At 36.6% G+C, this 23768-nt stretch overlaps 1 protein-coding gene across 7 annotated transcripts in view; it reads left to right on the top strand.

Moving 5' to 3' along the window:
- The window catches only part of CDK17 (cyclin dependent kinase 17), a 99591-nt gene extending 76122 nt beyond the window's left edge, over positions 1 to 23469 (top strand). For 4 of the 7 annotated variants that reach the window (XM_075497440.1, XM_075497449.1, XM_075497461.1 and 1 more), the window contains 13 exons: positions 2534 to 2659; positions 6681 to 6737; positions 8284 to 8398; positions 8931 to 9025; positions 9865 to 9927; positions 13091 to 13214; positions 14219 to 14339; positions 14886 to 14983; positions 15298 to 15403; positions 16178 to 16220; positions 17433 to 17523; positions 17756 to 17833; positions 18265 to 21682. In XM_075497440.1, coding sequence (XP_075353555.1) covers positions 2534 to 2659; positions 6681 to 6737; positions 8284 to 8398; positions 8931 to 9025; positions 9865 to 9927; positions 13091 to 13214; positions 14219 to 14339; positions 14886 to 14983; positions 15298 to 15403; positions 16178 to 16220; positions 17433 to 17523; positions 17756 to 17833; positions 18265 to 18302 — 1155 coding nt within the window. In that variant the 3' untranslated portion in view covers positions 18303 to 21682. Of the gene's footprint in view, positions 1 to 2533; positions 2660 to 6680; positions 6738 to 8283; positions 8399 to 8930; positions 9026 to 9864; positions 9928 to 13090; positions 13215 to 14218; positions 14340 to 14885; positions 14984 to 15297; positions 15404 to 16177; positions 16221 to 17432; positions 17524 to 17755; positions 17834 to 18264; positions 21684 to 23219 lie in introns of those variants that run through there. The other 3 variants (XM_075497470.1, XM_075497481.1, XM_075497475.1) reach the window with 3 other exon arrangements.
- The last annotated feature ends 299 nt before the right edge of the window (positions 23470 to 23768 follow it).

Here is a 23768-nt window from a genome sequence, read left to right as displayed (position 1 = left end):
CTGTTGAGCTGGGATTACAGTAGGAATGTGGAGTAGAGTCTGATGCTAGTCCTTTTCCTGCCATCCCTGTCTTGTTCCAGCAGTTCCGTGGTTTCCCGCTGCAGTGCAGTGACAAAGCTGCTTTCTTTAAGGCAACATGGAGCTCTTTCCTTTGTGCTCATCTGTTTTGATGAGCTACCTGAATTTTCTGAAGAATGCAATAAATTACAGGGTGAATTTATTATTTATTTATTTATTTATAACAATCTGAAGCCCTCTTCAGTAGGGGAGAGGCATTTCTCTTTTCAGATGGCTCTAGTTTCACTGAATTTTAGTTGCCTCTTACAAAAATGGCAGAGCCTGTCAAAAAGAAGGAAAATTCTTTAGTGGAAAATACTGTTTTACTGTAGGGATTACTGCTAGCTCCCATTATAAGTAATTAGTTCCTCCACTCTCCCGAAAACCACACAGGCAGTTTTAAAATTGCCAATGTTTTGAAAAATTCGAAATACCAAAGTTGAAAATTAGTAAAGAAATTGGAAGCTGCCAAAACTGAGGCATCTTTTTGTTTTCTTTTAATTTAACTTCAAAATGTTGGTCAAAGCTGCCATTCTGTGAACAGTACTTCTTTTGTTTAAAGACAATTTAAAAATTCTGTACAAAATAAGAAATATGGACACTGATTTTTTCCAGTTATGCAAAGAAGCTGATGTTGGGCAGCAAAGTAGAAGCTAACAGACTTTGTGCTCTGTACCTAAGGAGGTGTGGGGACCAAGAGGAAAACAGGAGGGTCAGCTGCCAAAAGTTGAAGCTTTGTTGGCATCTCTCCAAAAATTTCTGCCTGTATCCAGTGGCCATAGTGAATAGCATATGTATATCAGTCATCTGGGGGATGTATATTAGCATTTCAGTCCTACCTGAAATTCAACCAATTGCCAAATTCCGTTCATTTTTTTAAATATATATTTTTTTTTTAACTGATTTTTTTTTGCTTAGCTGTTGCTCCAGGTACATGTACAGACCATGCATATACATGGTTCAAATACATTATCAACACTGAAAGCTTAGCAAGTTGTCCACCAAGATCTCAAGTCTTGAAAAGTCTGATGATCCAGTTCTTTGGCAGCCTAAGCCGATTTAGCTGCTGGCTTCCCGGGCTTGCCCTGCTGCTTCTCTTGCCCTGTGTTCAGGCTGTGAGCTTGTCTGACCTCACACTGAACCTGTTTGGAGCACAAGGCTGGCTGAGATAGTTTCTCGATGATTTAGCATGCTGAAATAGTTCAAAGCTGCTGCAAAGACATGAGTAGAAACACGTGGCCAAGCCTGAGGGGAACCGAATGGGGCCATAGCTGCCAGTGTTTAGGTTAGCTCAGGATGCCCAGAATTCAAAGCTGGAGGTGATAGGTAAAATAGAATAGGATAACATCAAGAAGAGCTTACTGTCATCAGGTCACTATTGATTAAATCTGAGGTCCACCAGCAGAAATCTGGAGATTCCCTCTTCTGCTGGAGAAAAGTGTGAAAACAGTGATGGTTCCAGAGATGTCCTCTTAACTTCAGGGTAGAATCCGTGGGGGTGGATTGTATAGTTTGATGCTGAGTGTGATTTTCCTTTACTTGGATAAACTACCTTTTACTGAAATACCATTCCTGCTGTTTTGGAAATTACTTCCCATTTTTTGTGCGTCTGTTTTGTGCCCTTGTATCTCTGTGGTGGTGACTGGCTGCTTTAAGAGAATATTTGGTATTTTATTTTCTGGCATGTTTGAGATTAAAGCCCAACTAAAAATAAAAAATTGATGAGAATGTGCAGCCGCCCCCCCAAAAAAACCATTTTTTCACATTTATTGAAAGGGGTGAAGTAATTTTGTTTCCCTCTTGTCTTAGAAATTATACCTGTTGTTGGAAAAATTTACTGGTGAACACCAGAATCTGATGTAGGGAAAACTGCATTTATATAATGGCAGTTTGGTTTTCTAAAGATTGTATATTAAAGAGCTTGAAATAGAAGAATGTATTAACGTTTGAAATAGTTTGGCTCAATAACAAAGTGATTCTGTTTTGTAAGACTGGAAAAATGGAAACTGAAGCAAGTTTATAACTTTTAGTAGTCAGAGAAAGGGAGAGTGATATATTTTGAATCGTGGAGATCTCTTGTTATTCTAATGTAATTACTATATGAAAAGAAATTTATTTACCAGCTGCTGAATTATCGGTTTCTGGAATTCCAGGTATGCATAAGTATTCAAGTAAACTCAGAACATTTATCCACAATGTAATTAATTACATTTTTAATATTTCATTCCTCTTGTTAAAGTAATGAGTTTGTAAAACACTGAATTTTTGAATCTGTTATCTAAGCAATTTGAAGTCTTATTAGAAGATAATGTTTTTAAAAACAATTTCTGTGAAATTACTTATTTTTCATTCGTATAAATATTTCAGTTTTAAATAGCAACACTGTAGTAACAGTAACACTACAGGTGTTAAAAGATTTGTCAGGAAATTCTGAATTATACTTTGACCTTTCTCTTTTTAATATTATTTACTGCAGGATTTGAACAAGCGTTTGTCCCTGCCTGCTGACATCAGGATACCTGATGGCTATCTTGAAAAGTTGCAGATTAACAGCCCGCCGTTTGATCAGCCAATGAGTCGACGTTCTCGTAGAGCATCACTAGTAAGTGTAATGCATCTGCCATGCTAAACCAACCTCTTGGTTCTTCAGACTCCGTTTAACGCGGATGTCTGTATACCATAGGTGTGGTTCAACTTCATTTACGCCTTGGCTTTTATGTCCTGAACTTCAATGTGCGCCTGGCAAAATCCACTGAAGAATTTCACCCTTTCTTTCATTTTTTCTTCTGCAAACTTGCCCCTGTCATTTCTCAGTGAAGGGCTTGACCCATTGAAATCGGTGGCTAAACTCAACTCCCAAAGTGCATAGTTAAATCCTTTTGCTTTTTAGAGCAGGGATGATCTGTTTGAGCAAATAGGCCACGTAGTCTTAGGTCAAGGCTGGGGCTCTCGTGATACAGTAGGAAGGCCCTAAAGCAGCATAATATGAAGGCAGGCCCTTCTCGCTGTTCTTTTTGTATTTGATAATAACTTTCCTTTCTCAAAATTGCTGTTGAGATGATAGATTTTTATTATTTTATTTTTTTAAAAAAGCATGTGTGGATTCCTAAGAATATGAATGAATAAATTCACATACACCCTTTTAGATTATTGGTTATTTTGAAAAGTAAAGTCTTTCCTTGGAGATGGCAGAATGAGGATTCCTATACTGTAATTAGAGTATAAATGCTAGAAATCCTGGACACTCATATAAAATATGAGTGTCCAAACTATTTCACATCCGTGAAATAGTCCAAAAAAATTTTTGTCTTATTTTTACAAAAATAGTTACATTTCAATCGTAATTGGATCTATCAGTTTTCTTAATGTTAACCGAGTTCTTAAAGAATTGCTAGACCATTACCGACTTCCTGAGCAAATTCACTGGCGAGAAATTCTCTGCAGAGATAAACTGGATAGGTTTATGAAATGCACGTTGTTCTTTGTTTTCTTAATTTAATGGCTTATTTGCTGAAAAATAAATATGAAAGTACATGTAGTGAATTAGTTTTATTAACTGTGAAATATCTTTATTTTATTCTTTGTGAATTAATAACATCTATAACAAAGCAATGGTTGAGTTTTATCATGTATTTTTCCCCTGAAAAAATACAATTTAGTGTGCTAGACTAAAGCTCTGATCTGCATGTCGCCTTTTACAAGAACAATATTAAAAGAAGAAAAGATTGCATCAAAGCACTGGAAGTAATAATGTAGCAAGCTTAAATATTTGTGCCAGAATTTTGTAGCTTATTAACCACTTAGTTACTGATGTAGCATTGAACTGAGGAATAGACTTCCCCAAACCTTCTCTTTTCAGGGGCTGGTGAAGTACCTTTTCAGTAGAACATTTTCAGTGTTGAAATATAGAATTTGGGGGCTGGGGGGATTTTCCTGTATATCTAAATCCCCTTGCTCATTTAATGGTGAGCCCTGAGAGCAGCTGAAGATCTCTCCTCTTTACCTTCTAGAAGACAGATAGAAAAACAGTGCCCTCTAATGAATATGGTGTGTGTATGGAATCAGCTTCCTGTCACAAGGTTGTTTTGTTTTGCCTTTTAAAAACACTTCCAGGGCTTAAAAGTGCAAAATGAAACCTGCCAGCAGTGCTGTGGTATGCAGGCATGCATTTGCTGCATTGTCCTTTCATGATTTCAAACTAACCTTTAAAAAAAAAGAAATTCAAGGACTCATTATTCTGAGATTGTCATTGAAAGCTTGCTAGCAGACTTAATTACAATATATGAATATCATACTCTGCTTCAAAGGCATGTCTCTCTTCAAGGCTTAGTAGGAATCAAAGGAAAAAAGCTATAAAAAGTAACAAGTGAGGACTTGTTATACTTTAGGTTTGGTGTATTCCTTTGAAATACAACAAAAAAAAATTAGCTTTTATGGTAATTGTATTTTGTGTACACATGTACATGCATGCGCAGTAGCATAGGTGTAACTCTTATGCACCAGCCATTAGAGAGAGCCATAAGAGACTATAAATACAATGCATCGGTGTTTCTGTGTAAGTCAAGATAGACAGATGTGTATTGCAGAAAAAAATCAAATAGTTAAGAAACTATTTTGAAGGGAAAAGGAAATTGATCTTAGTTTGAGGAATCTAAAAATTAGTTTTTCTTATGAGTGGTAGGCAACCAAAATGTGATTAAAAAATTAAACACATTGAAAGGCAGGTCTTGAAGAATATCTGTCCTCTGTATGTTGGAAATATTGTATGATTTTATTGTCTAAAGAAGATTTTAAATTTGTTAGTCTTGATGAACAACATCAAGGTTTCTTAGAAATCAGACTTTTAAATTGTATTCCAGACTGTCTGGCAATAACAAGGCCAATGGCTCCAGGTTCTCCTTTAGTTTCTCCTGTAAACTAAGCAGCCTATCTTTTTAATTCTAATACCATCTAATACTCACTTCAAGATATGTTTGTTTAAGTAGGTCACAATGCACTTTGGAAACATAATATTTATTTTGCTAACATTGTACCCATATCAGTGGTATGTTTAAAATCTCACTGGAGTTACAAGGGTTGTCAAATATCAACTTTGCTTGTATTTTGGGATAAACAGCTTGGCTTCAACAAGCTCCTAAATATGCTTGATGCTAAAGTATCCTTAGGCAGTTTTAAAACATTTCAATTCTAACACTAATTTAATAAAGTAGAATTACTCTTAATACTATGTTAACATAATTATGTGCCCATTTTTTCTCTTAGATATGTTAAATATGTTTACAGACAAGATCTTAGACTTACTTCAGATGTATTTTCATGCATGTGTTCTAAAAATTAAGTATTAATCCAACTTTTCATAGTATACCTTCATATTATATTGTTGTCAAATCTTAATACAGTCAGCAGTATTTATGTTACACTGTGTTACCATGAAATAATATACAACTTCAGTATCCATTGGATTTTAGGAGCAAATCAATGTGTTCAGACTTGCGGACATAGGTGCAGAAGCCAGTCCAGGGTCAAAGTAGCGTTCCTTAGAAAGAAATAGCAAGTGGAGAGCTATGTTTGGAATTAGGAGGAGGAGGTGATGCTGGGGAGAAAACCTGTCTTTTTTTTTCTTAGCGTATGTTCAATTGTCAGTAAAGCAAAACCCCAGGAAGCCTATGGATTTTGGATTTTGACAGGGTACAGGCTGTATGCACTTCGTAAATTGGTTTAAAAATTGACATGTTTTCCATGTCTACTTTCAGCATTCTTTACACTGTAAGAACAATATAAAGCTGTGGTGTAATTGACAAGTTATTTTCATGGTCTTACTTGAAAATAATTGTTGGAGATAACTGTATTAAATATGAGAGTAGCAATGGATTTGAACAGGAAAAGAGTAATGATCTTAAAAGTCTTCAGAAAAAGGTGTTATGTAGGCAGGCAAACCCTCCTGGCTTGCATTGCAGAGCTAAGTTGGTGACAAAAAAAGAGAAGAATAGGTCCAAGTAATATACAGAAAGACTTGAAGTTATGAGCCATGAAACGTAAATTGTTGAGACAAAGCTGAAGCTTGTGCAAGAATGATGTTTATGGATTTTACTGGCAGAGTTTTAGACTGAAAGGCATTGAGAGGTTAGAATGAGAGAGGAAAACTGGAGCTGAGATCTTGAATGTGTTATATATATTAGTAGAGAGCAAATAAGTAATGGAAGTTTATTTTGAAAGAAGCAGCAGCATATGGTTATGCTAAGCAAGAGAAAGGATGGAATGGTTTGAGATGACTTCTGTGCTTTAAGCTATAACCACCTCATTAGCAGTAATCAGATCAGAAGAGTGGAGAAGACTTAAGTAGGAGGTAGGGTAAAGTGGGGCTTCAGTCTACATATGACTCAGTACGTAGTCCTTCCAGGATACACGGTAGGCTGGCCAACAGGCTGAGCATTAGGCTGGGATGCTGGGACACATTTATGTCATAATATGCTAAATCGTTTTTAAAATAGCGGAATTGTGTGGTGTTTGGTCAAGTACTATCAGGTATTTTTCTGAAACAAAGTTTTAGCTGGCTGATTAAATGATGTATAAATAAAGCGTTCAGTTTTAGTGATCGATTTTTCCATTTCTTATCATTGCAGTCAGAAATTGGATTTGGAAAAATGGAAACCTATATCAAGTTAGAAAAGCTTGGAGAGGTATGTATAGCTTTCTTTTGAAATGATTACTGCTTTGATGACAATGTCGTATGTAAAATTTTACATAAACCTTAAGTGAAAATCTCCATATCCCTCAAAATACATCACTGAGCTGGGGAAGAGCAAGACTCCATTAGCAAATGATCTGTGACCTTCGTAGGTAGGCTGGCTTTGTGTGCAAGATAGACAAAATTATTCTGTCGATAATAAAACTAGTTAAGCCTGGCATCCTCCTGCCGTGAGTTAGGTGTTAGGAAGCACTCGTGCTGGACAAGCAGCCAGCACTTGCAGGGACCAGGCAGTAGCTATGCGTGTTCTGGTAGAGAAGCCTGCACGCCTGAGCTGGGCAGCCAGCCGGGTGCTGCCAAGTGAGGTACGTAACACTGAGTTTGCCTTTCCCTGTGGGAGGGCAGCAGTACGACTTTCTAGCTCCACTCAGCCTCTGACTTCCAGAGAAACGGTAGAATTCAGGAGGGGCCAGGTGTCACTCCTGTCCAGTTTGATTGAGGTTGGCCAACAGGATCGAAAATGGACAAGGAGCACTGGAATGGGACACGCGCACATTACAGAAGGAAGCAGGGCTGGTCAGCATCTCTGCTGTGGATATTGCAGCTAGTCCTCCGTTTGCAACATTTTCATTTCCAAAGGCGTTTATTTTTTATTTTGCCTCTAGTACTTGTTAGATGGGTCACTAGACGTGACATAACATTGCATATCTTCGGAGGAATGTTAATCTAGTAGCTATCAAGTCATAGTTGCGGGTGTACGTTATCTCGCTTGCTTACAAAGAGTAATGGACAACACGAGGTATGTACTGTAACTTAGGGTTACCTAGGGTTGTGTAACTTTGTTGCTTTCTCTTTGCAATCGCTGGGATTAGTTGTACCTACTTGCTGTTTTGTCAGGATTTCTTGTCCTCGTGTAACATGCCTTGAGAGTTTTGAATGTCTTATTGTCTAAGCAAAAAAAAAAAAAAAAAAAAATTGAGAAAGATAAGCTTCGTAATACTCACTGTTCATTATGTCAACCAAAATGAAACTTTGACAGCTCCCCCCCCCCCCCCCCAATCTCATGTAAAATATGTGACAAAGACAAGAAGCTATCAAAAGTAGTTATATATTTTCATAAAAGTAATGGAAGAGTATGTCTGCAGCCTTCGGAAACATAACTGCAGGGTAGTGTAGAGATACCTGAGCTAGTTTTAATCAAATAGAGACTTTCAAGAGGGTAAATGATCCCAGCAGTGAACTCGGGGAACTTAACGCTACCTGATCTGACTTATTTGGTAGCTATATGGTGTATAGTTTTCCATGTAATTTTCAGAGTTGTTAAGCATACGCATCCCTTGTGTCTTCTGTGTGTTCAGACCTGTGCTTACGAAATATTTTTGTAGTTTTACATATATCAAAAAAAGACAGTGTACAAACTATTCATATCCAAAATGAAACCTATTAGAACCTCAGATAAAAGTTTGTATTTTCTTTTTTAACTTAGCTTTCAATGAAGGAAGAATTTGTAAGAGTTTCCTTCTTTTCCTATTTTGTAGGGTACTTATGCAACAGTTTATAAGGGGAGAAGTAAATTGACAGAGAACCTGGTAGCTCTGAAAGAAATCCGCCTGGAACATGAAGAGGGAGCACCATGCACAGCCATAAGAGAAGGTGATAACTTTTTTTTTTTTATGACTTACAATTTCAGATACTTCTGGATTTCTTTTTGACCAAACTACTGTTGGTACTTGGAAATACATAGGCTACATGGAAGATTAATGAAATTGGTATTAGTTTTGATGAGGAAAATTTTAGTCTAGGCGTATTAAGAGTTAGTGTTCCAAATTTATTTACTTTATGGAGGTGGTTGTGTTCTCAAATGTGTTGTTATAAATGGATGATTTTATACTGAATTAGGCTATTATTAGTGAATAACTTTCAGGGATTCAGAATACATTTTACCAAATTACTACTTCTGTTTGAAATGTATAATTTAGGAAATATTTACAGTTTGTTACTCAAATGTCTGTTTGGTGTTTTGATTAAATACCTTTCTTATTAACTTAATCTATATGAGTATTATGTTCTTAAAAATAGCTTTTTAATTAAAAAAATAAATAGCTTATATGTATGAACTTGCTAGAAATGCATTTACTGCTTGTGTGTTTTGCATTTATTTTATACTTACAATTCTCTTTTGCAGTGTCATTATTAAAAGATCTGAAGCATGCAAATATTGTTACATTACACGATATTGTGCACACAGACAAGTCTTTGACTCTTGTTTTCGAATATCTGGTAAGTGCTTAAACAGCTAGTGAGCTTTACATTCAATTTATTGTTTCTAAGTAACACAGACATAAAAATTCTGTACTCCCTTGAAAAATACTGGGACAGTTTTCTCCTGCATCTAGAATCATTCAGCTGAAAATGAGAAAAAGATATTCAGTTCTTAAATTGCTGTAAATTAGTAAATACTGTTCTGATCATTTCAGAGTTTCATTAATAGAAGTTAGTGGTGATCTACCTGAGCAAACTGTCTACTTGTACCAAAATTGTTAACTGTAGAAAAGGATAACCACACTGTTATTCAAACGATATTTTTCTGTTGCGATGCAACTCCCACAAGTTAGCTAAGGAAAAAAGTATACTTCAAAGTAAACAACACATTCCATGTTTTTGTAACAATCTTTTCAAGCAAGTGTCCACAATTACATATCTCACTTGCTCGCATTGTAGACTTTTCACTTTCTCACTGAAGCTTTACCTAATGATATTTTTTGTATAATATGCTGGAATATATAAGCGTAGTAAGAGGGATGAAGAAAAACTCTTTACTTCCAATGTAATTGGAGAATGTAGGAATTTCATAAAATACTGTGGCGCACACAAGATGGAGGAGAAGGCAATAACAAATAATGTTGTCTGAGATTATGCAGCTTGGTGGAAAATGGGTATTTATATCCTTGGGAAAGCCAGAGTTTTCTGCATGTTCAGGCTTTTAGGTTTTTTATCATTGAGCATCTTTTGCAGAAAACTCAGTTTTCTGATTAATTATTTCAGTTCTAACAATAAATAATATTCACGTAATCCATTGTCCACAATTTTACTGAACAGTGGTGGTGGTGTTTTGACAGGACAAGGATCTGAAGCAGTACATGGATGACTGTGGTAACATCATGAGTATGCACAATGTAAAGGTGAGTGTTTTCAGTGACAGTAACTGTCTTCCAGCTTTCTCTGTTCTAAGAATTTCAGAGAACTTAATAGTCAGGAGCTGTATGGTTTAGGGCTTTTTAAAAAAAATAAAATTAAGAAACTTAACTTCCTTTTTGACATTTGTGCCTGGCTTAACTACATTTGACATCAGATGGAGTCTTTCTTTTTGGTTTTGATGGCTTTTAAGTATTTAAAGCACTGAAAACAGGAGATTATATAAGTTCATATGTTTTCATTCTCTTTGAAGTTATATATTTAAAATGAAAAATTTCCTAAAAAGTAATACATTCATAACTCTTTTCACCTCTTCTTGTCCTTCCATTATTTTATACTCATTTATTAAGTTAAGTCTGTAGTTCGGTATATTCTCAAATAAAATTTATATATGCGCACTGAGGAAAATGTAGCCTCAATCATGAATGTGGGTTTGGATGCCACTGCCTACCACACAAGTAAGAAATTAATAATACATATTTAAGAATGAGTGATGTTCATCTTTCCATTAGTAATAAAATGGAAATTATTTTCTTTAAGGTTAATTGTCTGTTGCTTTTAACTATGGCTGTGGCCAGGTCAAGTGACTCAGTTTCCAGTGTGGCCTGCTGAAACTAACTCAGGTTCAAGTGTTACCTCTTTCATAACAAGCAGGTTTTGATTTGGAAAACTGGAATAACTGTTTATGTTCTTTAATACTTACGGCTTTATAAACAAGATTCCAAACAGAGGACAGTGCTATCTTGAAATGAGTGAAGTTGTCCGAGGAGGCTGGGTTACCAGTATCACCCTGCTGTGTTGCAGCCTGTCCTGGACTGTACCTTCAAAACCTCTTCATTAAGCCATATGTAATTCATATAAGGGATATTATTTGTACAGTAGATATGTTTGAGAAGCTCTTCTTGAAAAAACATAACTTTAAGCCGTGATCCTAAAGAACAAAACCATGAGCGTGCATGCATGGTAGGAAAATTTCTTTTATTCTTATACAGGAGCACATGGTGCAAATGTGGTTGACAACACAATGTACTAAACACTGTGAAGTGATGGGTTTTGTGTGCATTCCAGTAGAGTTGTCATCCTTGGTTTTGGCTTAGTTGCATGTTGAGAAATCTGGTTTTAGTTGAATTGTGTATGGATGCAGTCTAGATGTCGGTTACTGTTTGGATAGCTTTTTCTTTTATTCTGTTGTCACATTGCAATAAGTATCTCTAGGGAAAGACATCTGCCCTTAACCTACTCTTTTGCTTCCTTTGAGAGTCTGCAAAGGGAAATTCTTTAATTTGTATCTGCTTCAGAGAGACAACAAAAAACATAATTACGCTTGTGTTTTTAATTAACTACACGTTAATAAGTAGTGCTTTAAGCTTTAAAAAAAAAAAAAAAGAAAAGCTGTAAGTGGGAAGCTGACTCCTGTAATAAGTGCAGTTAGAGAACAAGCAGAATCTGCTTGTGGTAATCCGAGCTAAGCAGAAGAACTGTTTTTCCTTGTTTGCCTATGGTTTAAACTATGCCCTAAGAGCAGATTTATATGGTCAGTACCTTTGGCACTGGGAAACCAGAACAGCTGCCTAACTGTAGTAGCTGTAGGTTCTTACCTTACAATAACTGTGGGGGTTTGGGTCATTATTAGCATTTGAGAGACCTCCCTGTCATCATTCCCCTCACATTCCTCAGCTAATTTTAGTTTTTTGAGTTTTAACAAAATGAAGGTATATAATATAAAGATGTGTGTGATCTCTGCAGGTATTACTGTTTTGAACAAAATTTTGAGCTAATACATGTCGTCCTGTGCATTTCCAAAAGGATCCATGCCAACTGTGGTGAAGATCCACAATTTCTGTAGAATAATCTGCTTTGCCTTCTTGACTAATCCTTGCAGTCCCAGTGCATGCTAGAGATGGCTATCGATTTCCACAGCAGTCCTGTTAATATTACTTGGGACTGACTACCCCTGCAACAGTATGGACATGAGTAGATGAAACAAAGCTTGTTGCTTCTCATTCTGCTCTTCGACAAGGAAAAGAAAGAAAGAAAAAAATTGATCCCAATTCTTTTTTTTTCTAAAACAGATAAATCCCACATAAGCAGACTGAGAACAGATGGATGTAAACTACACCTGCTGTGTATTTGTCCAGTTTAGAAAAAGAATTTGGTGGTGTCACCTGGTACAAAAATAAACGGATGTGTTAGAAAATGGTCATGTAAAAACATTCTAGTGTTTCTCCTCAAAAGTCCTATTACATGCTGAATTTGTCACGTTGGTAAACATTGCTTTCTGGAATGCTCTATATTTTTTCATCGTACATTTGATCATTTATACTGGCTGAGGAATGTTGTGTGGTAAATGGCAGTGATGGCTACCCAGAAGTCCCACATTTAAGATCAGACCCTTTATACATACAGAAACTGCAAAATAGTAGTTCTTAGGGCAGTGATGTAGTAAACTTGCTTGGCTGCCCTCTGCTAAACCTTTCTTCATCCCTTACTACTTCTATGTCTATATATGTGTAGCATTAATATGCATGACTGAAGTTGCTTGCTTGGCTTGCTGTTCCAAAAGACTAAAATAAATCTGCGTGTGTCAAGGTGAGGGGATGAATATAAATGCCAGAGGCAGTTGGGCTGTTTTAGTAATCCTCATTTCCCCATTTCTCCATGTTTCGTGAGCTTGTGAATCCAAGTGTATTTTTCCAATAGCATGCCAAAACGTTCTTTACATAGTTTAGCACAATTGGATAGAAAGGATGCTGAGCTGCCTTTTCAGAAGGAATTCTGTGGCAGAAGGGGAGTATAGTCAGAGACAGTTACTTTTAAAGACATTACTGTGGGGAAGAGCACTGGTAAATGCTTACTTAAAAAATAACAGCGCTGTGGTTCTCTTCAGTTAAGCAGAACAAATTGCTCTTAAAATCTTTGCTGTATAGTGTCAAAGCAGTGCATTAGCATAAAGGGATTTTAAATCTGTAAACAATAATGAAGATGTTCAGAATGTGTTCATATGGAAAAGTACCTTATGTTTTGAGAAGTATTTTTGTCCTGCTTACAATACAGAGACTTAACTCTGCAGTGCCCAGATGGGCTGTTTTAGTCATGTAATCAGTAGATTAACATTTTTAGTCTAATTTATATAAATGTTCTCTTTCGTAGCTATTTTTATACCAGATTCTTCGTGGTTTGGCATACTGTCATAGGAGAAAGGTATTACATCGAGATCTGAAGCCACAAAATCTACTAATTAATGAGAAAGGAGAACTGAAGCTTGCAGACTTTGGTACGGCCTGAAATTATTCTGTAACAAATATTTTCTTCACTCAGCAAAAGAGAGGCATCTTTCCTTATAAAGGAAAGATGAGAACATGGGGTCTGTAGTGAATTCGTGCGTTCTCAGATGGAAAACGAAAGTCAGCCTTTTACAGGATATTAGTAATCAAAGTAATACGTGTATACGTAATACTGTCACTTGACTTGTGGTTTGAAAGTAGTCTTACAGCTTCCTTTGAAATGGACGCTTAGTGAAATCCTTAAGGTGGAGCTCAAGTTGCTTTTCCGAACACTCCACAGTCACTCCAAAGCAAAGTAACCGTGCTGGGAGAGAGAAAGGGTCTGTCCGTGTGCTAAATTGTCAGGTGTTACTCCATCACTGATACACCAAGTTCCTTTGGGATTTCCAGTAGAGTGGGACATTCACAGTTTCCTGTTATCTTCTGTGTCAGGAAGGTCCTTTGAAAGTTGTGCTACCACTGGTTTTTCCCCTTTTGTGTGAGTGAAAGTTGCTCAGAAGATTGCATCTAACATGATAGACCTACATTTTATTGAAGGTATTACTGACAAACTGACAATGTTAGGATGGAAAACCCCTGCTGATACAACACTGATGTGGTTGGTTTCCACCATTTCAGTATTCATTTGGTTCCTTCTGCCTTTTGCAACGCAATTCTCAAGTGGAAATAGCGTGGAAGGGTTTTCACAGGGGGGAGGTGTCATATTGATCTAATGCTTTGTTGTTTTAATGAAATTTATAGGATTACTCCAGGTTTAGATCTGTTTACCTGTCTTCTGTGCTTAAAAATGCCGATTATGAGATTGCTGTAAATACTAAGAGGCAAATCACAAGTTGTAGAAATGTATTTATTAAGGCTTTTTAATTAACATTAAGGGGAGGTATTTAGCAAGTATAATAAGTTTGATTTAGCTCTTAAAAATTCTTTGTCAATTTCATGAAAAAAAAAAATATTTCAGCAAGTTGCACATGACTCTATTTCCCTTTTTATCAAGGATTGGCTAGAGCGAAGTCTGTTCCTACAAAGACCTATTCCAATGAAGTTGTCACGTTATGGTACAGACCACCTGATGTTCTCCTCGGATCTTCAGAGTATTCAACTCAAATTGACATGTGGTTTGTATAGCTTTGTCTAATTTAAATTTTTGTTCTCAGTCAAGTTGAAAAAATGTCAACTCTTTGTTACTGTATAGTAGCATTCAAATACTCATCCTTTCAATTTTTGAAGGCTACAACTGAGTTAGATTTTTAGAGAAAGGATTGGCAGACAGGGAAGATGCTATTATTTCTCTGAAAATGCAGAGTACCTTTTTATTGCTTAGAGTAAGCAGGCGTTAGGCCCACAGTGTTAGGGGAAAAAAACAAACACATTCTCCTAATGACATGATAATGTGGCGTTTTACTGTGAACTTCAATACAATTGATAAACTTGACATCTGAAGGAAGAGGATATAATATAGCTATGACATAGGTTTTGTTTAGTCTTTGACAGTTCTTTTGTTGCTACATATCTTTCAAAACAATATTTTTAATAGTAGCGTGTGGCTAACAACTAATTTAACAATTTGTTTTAATTGAAGAGAAATCACAGAAGTCCTTAAGAGCTGAAAGCTTAAATTGTTGGTTTGTTTCTGATCTATCTTTTTCTCTGTTTTTATAAAGGGGCGTTGGATGCATATTTTTTGAAATGGCATCAGGAAGGCCTCTTTTTCCTGGCTCGACCGTTGAAGATGAACTGCACTTAATTTTCAGACTTCTGGGTAAATGGATACTTCTAGCAGTGATGTTAATGCTAATATGTTTGTTCTTATAAACACTTTTTCCATGAGAACTGTGGATCTTTATCTATAAACAATGATATTTTATATTGCATTGTAAGTAAGGTGAATGAATGTACTCTTGATGAAAAATTACTGAGCTGAGTGCACAGCTGAGTTTGTACAACATAGACTCATTGACTGATTTTTTTCTTTCTTTCTTTCCTGTTTAAATTACAGGATTAAATGCTTATTTATGTCAAAGTTGTTTCTTTAATTTTTTTTAAGTTGAATTTTTGTGCCTTTTTTAAATGCAGGAACCCCATGTCAAGAAACATGGCCAGGCATTTCTTCCAGTGATGAATTTAGGAACTACAACTTTCCTAAGTATAAACCACAACCCCTCATCAACCATGCACCAAGGTACTTTGTGTTTTTATTAATAGAAAATATGCAACCCTGCAGCTTTTCATATTTGTAAATGTGAACATGATTCCAAGTACAGTCTGATGAACGTTGGAAGACCACACATCAGTTACGTTATTGTGGGCAGATAGTAATGCAAAGCATAATCCTGGTACTATGTGATTACTTTGTCTAATATCATTCAAGGTACCACAGCTACTTAGTGACCTATAGAACTATAAACTCCGATTAATATGCCTGCATAGCAGGAGTATTCACACAGCACTTCCTAAAGAACCCAAATTCTCTTCTGTTATATAGTAGGCCCATTGTTAAAATGGCAAGGTTTCCTTCAGCAGTCTCTTGAAATCATTCTAAAACCATTATGAGGAATTCGAAGGGCCTGCACAGTTATAATAAATAAACTTTATAACAAAGTCTACAACATTTTTTATCAACTCTGAAGAAAAGGATCTAACATTGTGTCCTTCTAGTAAATTAGTAGTGTTAGGCTTTAAAAAAACAAAAGGCTTTTTTTCTGAAATAAATTATCCAGGTCAACCTAGTAAATCACAATCCAAAGCTCAGGATTTGTCTGTCCCCAGGTGTTTTTCAAATAGTCTTGTTCTGAGATATTGGTACTTGTATGTATACACATTAACATGCAGAAAAGTTGTTTAGGTGGAAGCATTTCCATGTTTAAATTTAATTTTCAGGTTTGATATTGCAGTTTTGCTTTTGTAAATATGGTTCAATAACGGTTTTAATTTTTTAAAATATTTTTATTTTTAGGCTAGACACAGAAGGAATTGAATTGATAGCGAAGTTCCTTCAAGTAAGATGTGTTTTGTGGCTTTACTTTATAAAAGTGCAAGTTTAGAGTTTTAGTATATTATTTACAAAATGTATTGGGAGCTATAGTATCTGTTAGATCTATCTCAAAGTGGAATATGCAGCTGAGTCTGTAGTGGATGACAGATTTGGGAAGAATGACAGTTTTGGGAAGCCTATGTACTGTAAGAATTTAAAACCTGATGCTCTTTTGGTGTGGTTTGGTTTTTTTGCCAGAAGTGATTTCTTCTCTTACTATTTTTGTAAAAATAGTATTGATTCTGTGTTAGCAATTCCCTGAAAAAACTAAATCTCTTGTGAAATACCGTATTAAAACAGAACTTTTAAAATACAAATACTAAATTTCTGTAATGATGAATTTAGCTTACTGCTAGAGAAGCAGTTACTGAGGTGTAATACTACTCTTTGATCTTGCAAACTGTATTGAAGAGGTGAAGTGGTATGTGGGTTTAATCTTTTAATCTGGATTAAAAATGAGCCAGAAGCAAGAATAGGGGAAGCAAGATGGAAGGCTAACTGAATAGATGCAGAAGCACTGTAACTTCACAGTGTTAAAAATTCTTAGTACATAAGGTGGAGTGCAGTTACTCTGCTTTGCAGCCTGTGATTTAAATTCTACATCAGGTCTTCATCAGTTTATACATTGTGTCAGAACAGTACTTGCAGTCCTTGTTTGGACTTTGTTCTTATTTATATACAGCTTTTTAAATGTCTGCGTCTTTGTCCAAATGTCCACATACGCCAAGCAGGAGACATTTGAGCACAGATTGAAGACCGTGTTCTCTTAAGTTCCCTTTTATGCAAAACGCTGCAGCATAGTCTATCAAATTAGAAAACTTCTGTGATCTCATGTAATAGCATTTCATTACGATTTAATATTAGAACATAATGTAGACAGAAGTCTGTAATCATTATTACATCTATAAATAAAGATTAAGTGTATTTTTGACTTGCATCCATTTACAGCAGTTATTTTGACTATTTTAGCAATCTTGTTATATGTTGGTAATACTGATTTAGATAACATATGTTAGATTTTCATGTGTGAAATAAAAGTAATGAAAACAAATTTGTCCTAGTGAGTTGGCGGGAAATACTGAGCAAGTAGAATTCTATTTCTCCCTTTGATGAAATTACTTGATGCAAAGAGTTTTTTAATGAAAACCAACACACTTGTATCCTCTTATGTTAATAGTATGAATCGAAGAAGAGAATTTCAGCAGAAGAGGCCATGAAACATGCATACTTCAGAAGTCTTGGAACAAGAATACACACTTTGCCTGAAAGTAAGAGGAGTAGTAAAGTAGCAGAGTATTGCTAAGATACTACATTAAAGCTAAGTACATTGCTTAAAGAAAAACTCTCAAGCCTAATCTATTAAAGAAGTCTGGTATATATTGACTTAGATATTTGGGAATAGGAAACTTTTTTTATCTAAACTATAATTAAGAATAGAACTTTGTTCAATAAAGCATAGTTATGTTTGGATATGAATTGATTTCTTTGTTAACATTCCAGGTGTTTCAATATTCAGTCTAAAAGAGATTCAGCTGCAAAAAGACCCTGGCTTTCGAAATTCCACTTACCCAGAGACAGGTATGGAAAGCTTAATATTTTCTCATATCTGCAAACAGAATGCTGTGCCAGAGACATTCGGAACTGAAAAATACTTTGTTAAATCAGTCTGTGTGAATGTACTCAAACAAAAGCCAGGAATTACTTGCTGAGATTCCTGTAGAGACATATAAGCTAAATGCACAGAAGGAGGTAGGTGTTACTAGGGATGGGCAGAGGGACTGTTAATATGAGAATGTTTTGGAGTTTCAAACCATTACTGTGTGGGTGAATGGTGGCAAAGTAAAAAAAAAAAAAAGTGCAACAAGTGCAGTTAAAAGAAAGATCCTGATACTGGTTTAAGCACAAAGGATATTCTCTTCAAACAGAAAGACAGAAGATGTAGATAATAACTGAATACTCTGTTGTGCGAATGCTTTGGTTTTTTTACCATGGTCCACGTTCTGTTGTAGGACATGGGAAGAACAGAAGGCAGAGCATGCTTTTTTAAAGTGGGCGATGCAGAGTCAAGCCCAGCCTATCCTATCAATCAAGGACTCGGATCTGAAGGCAGTGCTCTCTGTTGGTGGACTTGGAATCGCAGTTTGTCTACGCTGTCCTCTTCACAGTGGAGTCTTTTTATTTCCAACCTGCAGATTATGTTTTTATATTTGTTGTCACAGTGTGACAATTTTTTGTACAGTTGGTTTTAAGGTCTCCTCTGCCACTAGAGCCAGTAGGTTACAGCTGTTGATGTAACTGTAGCTGCAATTTTTGTGCAGGACTGAGAAACACAGTGCATTATTTATTGCGGAATCATTGCTGCTAAATAACTACTGTCTGTATAGTTAACACAACAGTTCCATGCCTGAAGAAGTTGCAATGGCTTTATAATATGTGAATGCATCTGTTTCTCTTCATAAAATGTTCTACTGCTGCGGGGTTTTTTTGTATTTCTTAAACTGCAGTGTTTCCTGGAATGTAAACATAGCTTTGCTTGGCTATAGGTGAACCATCTTTAATGCTCTAAGTTCATGGCACTTAATTCCTTATTTAACATTGGAAGTATGTGTTGAAATAGTTGAAAAATTATAATGCATATTATGTTTTTGAAAAGCATATGGTGTGAAAGTTGATTCAAACAAGTGAACAGTAACTATTATTTGCTCTCAGATCCTACGTTAGTTATTGATAAATTAGAGCACGGAGACTGGATGATAAATTTTGTCAGGCTTACTCCAGCATAAGATATTTGCACATTGTTGTGCATACGGGGCCTGCAGAAGCAATGACTTGCAGAAACAATGACTTTTTTTACCTTGTTTTTAACTTAGAAATACAAATAGTAAAAAGATGATTCATATACGTTGGACCCTGGCTTACTTTTGAAATGTAGAATTTCATTACGGAGGAACAGGACAACTAATTACAAGAACATGGGAATAATGTCACACTTTTCCCACCTTGTTGCTCTCCCATTTGTGCATTATTCACTTGAAATCAACTGGAAGGATGCAAGTTTGTACTTGATAAGAACTCACTATACTACAGAGCTTTTACAATGGGAACTTAGAGAGTTTTTCAGATCTTAGATGTTATCTGTTTACCAGAGATAGTAAACATGTTACTACTATGCTTATGCATCTCAGTGAGTATCATAAGTACACCCTTGGTGATGGTTACAGTATTTTTAAGCATTTGTGTTCACCTTTATGAACCTATTTGTTTAGTGCATCTTAAAGAGACTGTAAATCTTTATTGGTATATTTTGAAATGGTCATGTAAATCTTTGGCTGGTATATCATGAAAATAGTCATAGGTAACTTAATTTTTCCTGACACTCACTGTAAAACATTCAGGGGTCCTACCATTTCTGTTCAGGAAATCTTGTAGTTTATTGTTATTTAACAGTATTAAGTGAATTTTTGTATATTTCATTTTAACTTTATTTGTGAATAGTGATTGTGGCATGTTTGGGGGTGTTTTATTAATATTTCATTGATACTGGTAAATTTGAATTGGGATGATTTTTTTTTTTTTTTTTTTTTTATTTTCTGGAAGAGAGAAATTCATGTGTAACGGTGACTATTGGACCACTACTGCTTTTCAGCATTTGTAAACCGGTTTTACGTTAAATCTTGTAGACCTAACAAACTGCTGTTATTTCTAACTGACCGACCTGTATTAATATTGTACTTTTGAAAGTATAAATATTATGTGGAATTCTTTGGTTTTGTTTTGACATTTATAATAACAAAGGCCCTGTGTTGTTAAAAATACAGACTAAGCGAACTTGCGGTTCTTGGGGCATTGTTGGAAATGTTTAGCTAGATGTGTGTGTTGTGGGAGTCATCAGTTTTGGCCGCTTATGAATTCACGCAACGCAGGAGTAGTGGCAGTGAAAAGTAACGTGACTCATCCGCGACTGAGGCCGTTCAGGATCTTATCGTAAACATGGTCCATAGTCTAATTATGAGCAAGCAAGTCCTGCGTGTCACGTGGTATCAGAAGTCTTGCCTAGGTCTAGGAGCGTAATACATGTCTCGGATACATGCGTGGGTCTCCCACTGATCCCAGCGGGACCGTTACGTGCGTGTCAGAGACAGATTTGGCACTGATGAAAAACCTTTGTCCTGAAATAGTTGTTATATATTTTTTTATAGTAGCTATGGATCTGATCTAGATTTTATACTGATTAACTTTGTAGGAAATATGTTGTAGACGTGATGGTGTTGAAGAAAGAAGTAGCAGAAAAACATCTTTTTTTACAAAAGTAGTGAAGATATAGAGTAAACGTTCACTGTGGATAAATGTGGGATTTGGCATTTCTAGAACAGTAGTACTTTGTAGGCCATAAGAGAACAAGTAATAACGTGACACTAATGAGTAAAGGACTTAAAGGTTTAACTGGTAAAATGAAGTGCATTAATAAATTTAGAAAGGGATCAGCTGCAGCTAACAAAAGGAGGTTTCCATTTTAAGTAGGAATTCAGCTTTTTTGTTACAGATGAAAAGATCTTCCGTAAAATTAAAGCACTGCTTATAAAGAGATTTTTTTCTAAGGACCTACAAGTGAATTGGTGTTCTTCATTAGGAGGTAGCTTTAAAGAATGTGTTTCTTAAGAAACTTGGCATCTATGGTCAAGCGAGTTTCTCTTTTTTTAATTGTCTATAATTCAAATTCCTGCATCAGCAGAGACAGTTCTGTGGCAGCTGTCTGTTTGGGGCAGTAGTCAGCAAGTCTGAAGTCGCTGAGCATTTCTCTGACATCCTTTTCGTGCAATTCAGTGTTCTGCCTCCTGTCTGACAGCATCAGGCACTACGGACTTGGTTTCGCTGTCCCCGAGAACTGTAGGGACTGTTGGCCCTTTTGGGAGAAGACCTCACCCGTGACAAAATCCAAGCAGATAGTCGCTAAAAATGCCTGACTTTCAAGATTTGGTATGACAACCTTTGCTTGAAGATGAGTGATCAGTTAATGAGAAATGGCCTGCAAGTTGTTGCTGATCAAGTAATTATTTTTAGAAGATCCCCGGTGTATCCCGTCTACGCCGGGGCAGGAATGCCAAGGTGCGTGTATAGGTGTGTGTAGGAATAAGGTGGGCTTGAAGAGAGGAAAGAGGCAGGTGGAGACGAGGTTGCGTGCACACGCAGGTGAAGGTTGAAGGGGAGAGAGGGTGGGTGGAGGACGGGAACTGACAGGACAGGACAGGACAGGACGGAGTGGGAGATGGAAGGGGCAAACCAGCTGCTCAGCAATGCTCTAGTGGAACGTGCATCTCAACACAGCTGTGTTATTTTTGTGCTGCTTTACCACAGCATTAAGTAGCCAGAGTGTATCCCTGAATTGGGCAATAAAAGTTAAAATAAACAATTATTAAAGAATCAACATACTTTGTATTTGCAAGTCATTTGAAAAACTGCAAGGTAGCATTCTTCGGGCTGCTTGCTTGTTGTTTGCGCATGAGTTTTTCGATGGAATACAGGTACATTGTTTCTGTTTTGCAATGTTAAGAGGGAATTAAGGTTAAGAATACATTCGGTTCTTGAGGACAAAATATATGAAGGGTATGTTGTAAATATCCCCAAGCTAAGTATTATAAACCCAGGAAATACCCAGAATTAAGGTCAGATTTGAAAGAAGTTCAAACAAATTAGGGTATGGAAATGCACAGCTGTAGCCTATAGTGACCCTGAAGAAAAATTCAAATGTACTTTGTCTGTGACGACACGTGGTCCCAGACATTTAGGCATTTTATCTGCTCACTAAGGGCCAGAGCTGAAAGAATTTGTGCACCTTGTCAGCACGTTTCAATACCGGTTTTCCCTTAGTAAAGCTTGGCTTTGAAACAAATGCAACATTTCTATGAAATTTCTTAAATTTTGGAAGGAACTTGAATTCTTACTTTTTACAGACATTTTTTTCTTCCATTTCAGAGACTGGGCTGTTAGAGATTTAATGCTACTCTTTGGCCTATATGTGGGTCAGCAACATCCGTGTATCTCACCAAAGTCCGTGTCAGGCCGATTTAAGAGATTGATGAGATAACAAGTATAGATTATAAAACATAAAGGAAGCACTGTACAAGTGTTTAGCTAATTGGTACATTGTAAAGTAAGCTCTGGCTGCGCAGGTAGGATGATTTTGAAAAGTATAAAAGCCAAGTAGATACGTGGGCTTTGTAATTCATACCATACAGCCTTTTCATCCACGGGGTTTAGTTGCAGAGAAGTGAAACCCTTGTTCTAGGCCACAGTGGAAATTCGTGTTGTCAGAACTGGGATTAGAGGTTAGCTATTCTAGATTTTTTTTTTTTTTTTAATCTTTTGTATGTGATTTTCACTGGGCTGCACTGCACCTTTCTCGTTAACTGAAAGAAAAAGATCGATGTCAGTGGAAAAACGTGTACATTACAATTTTCCATTATTTTCACGTTTCCTAAAATCCCTTAACTCATTTAAGTTCTGTAATTTTTGAGCCAACTTAAGCTGTGAATGCATGCATATGCACATACTTACTGATGTTAAGTAACTGCTTAATTTATTGTCCTGGCTGCATCCTCCAAAATCACTTAAGAAACAGGCCCTGCCTGAGCAGATTGCTTTTATGGTCTTCCTAATGAAATACGAGTCTTGTTCAGCTCAGATGCCATACCTTGAAACACATTTTTCCCCAGAGAGCTGTGAGGTTCCTTCATTTGCTGCAGTGGGATCTTCTTGCTGACGGAAATGCCATCGCTGCAGACTGCAAACCGGGGAGAATGCGCTTCCCTATCCCCTCTCCAACATGCTCTTGCAGAGCACCTCTCTCCAGGCCCCGCATGGCAGCGTCAGCACTGCCTGCTCCTCCTCTTTCACACCCTGAGCTTGTTTTTTTTCCAAAGACTCTTTTTTTCCCCTCTTCCATGTCCTTTTCCTTAATTTGCAGGAGGAGGCAGCTGGCCTGGAGCCATGTGAGGAGAAACTAAGGTTACGTTTATCCATTCGTGCTTCTTGTGGAGTGAACACAAACTGATGGGAATCTTTCAAGAAAAAAACCCAACGTATCACAGAGTCCTCTCCTCTAGGATGCTTTTCTCAAACAGCCCCCCCAAGGCAGGCCGTGGTACTCATTGCTCCAGAGTCCTTGCCTGAGGTTCATTCTCCTTTTTTCATTTAAATAAATTTATACTCCTCCTCACTAATGCTGTCAGTCTCTTTGCCCTCAAGAAACAGGTTTGTACTCCATCTGTGTAGGCAGAGCACTCGTGTATTAATTGGTAGGAACAGTTACAGTTTGGGGCTAAAAGGGCTTTCAAAAGTTGTAGTTTTCTGACAGCTTCATAGAGGTATGCTTAAATCTGAGTGACCCGTGTTTATCCTACAGGATATAGAGATAGGATATAATAGTCTCAAGATCAGAAGGGAACAGCGATGCCCTTATGTAAAAGACTACCTGTAGTTACTGTGCCTGTTCTGAATTCATCTGGTGGTCATG

The sequence above is a fragment of the Mycteria americana genome, chromosome 1 (genome assembly GCF_035582795.1).
Source record: "Mycteria americana isolate JAX WOST 10 ecotype Jacksonville Zoo and Gardens chromosome 1, USCA_MyAme_1.0, whole genome shotgun sequence".
NCBI classification, from domain to species: domain Eukaryota; kingdom Metazoa; phylum Chordata; class Aves; order Ciconiiformes; family Ciconiidae; genus Mycteria; species Mycteria americana.
Note: the sequence above shows the minus strand (reverse complement) of the source record. Positions and strands in the feature narration are given on the sequence as shown.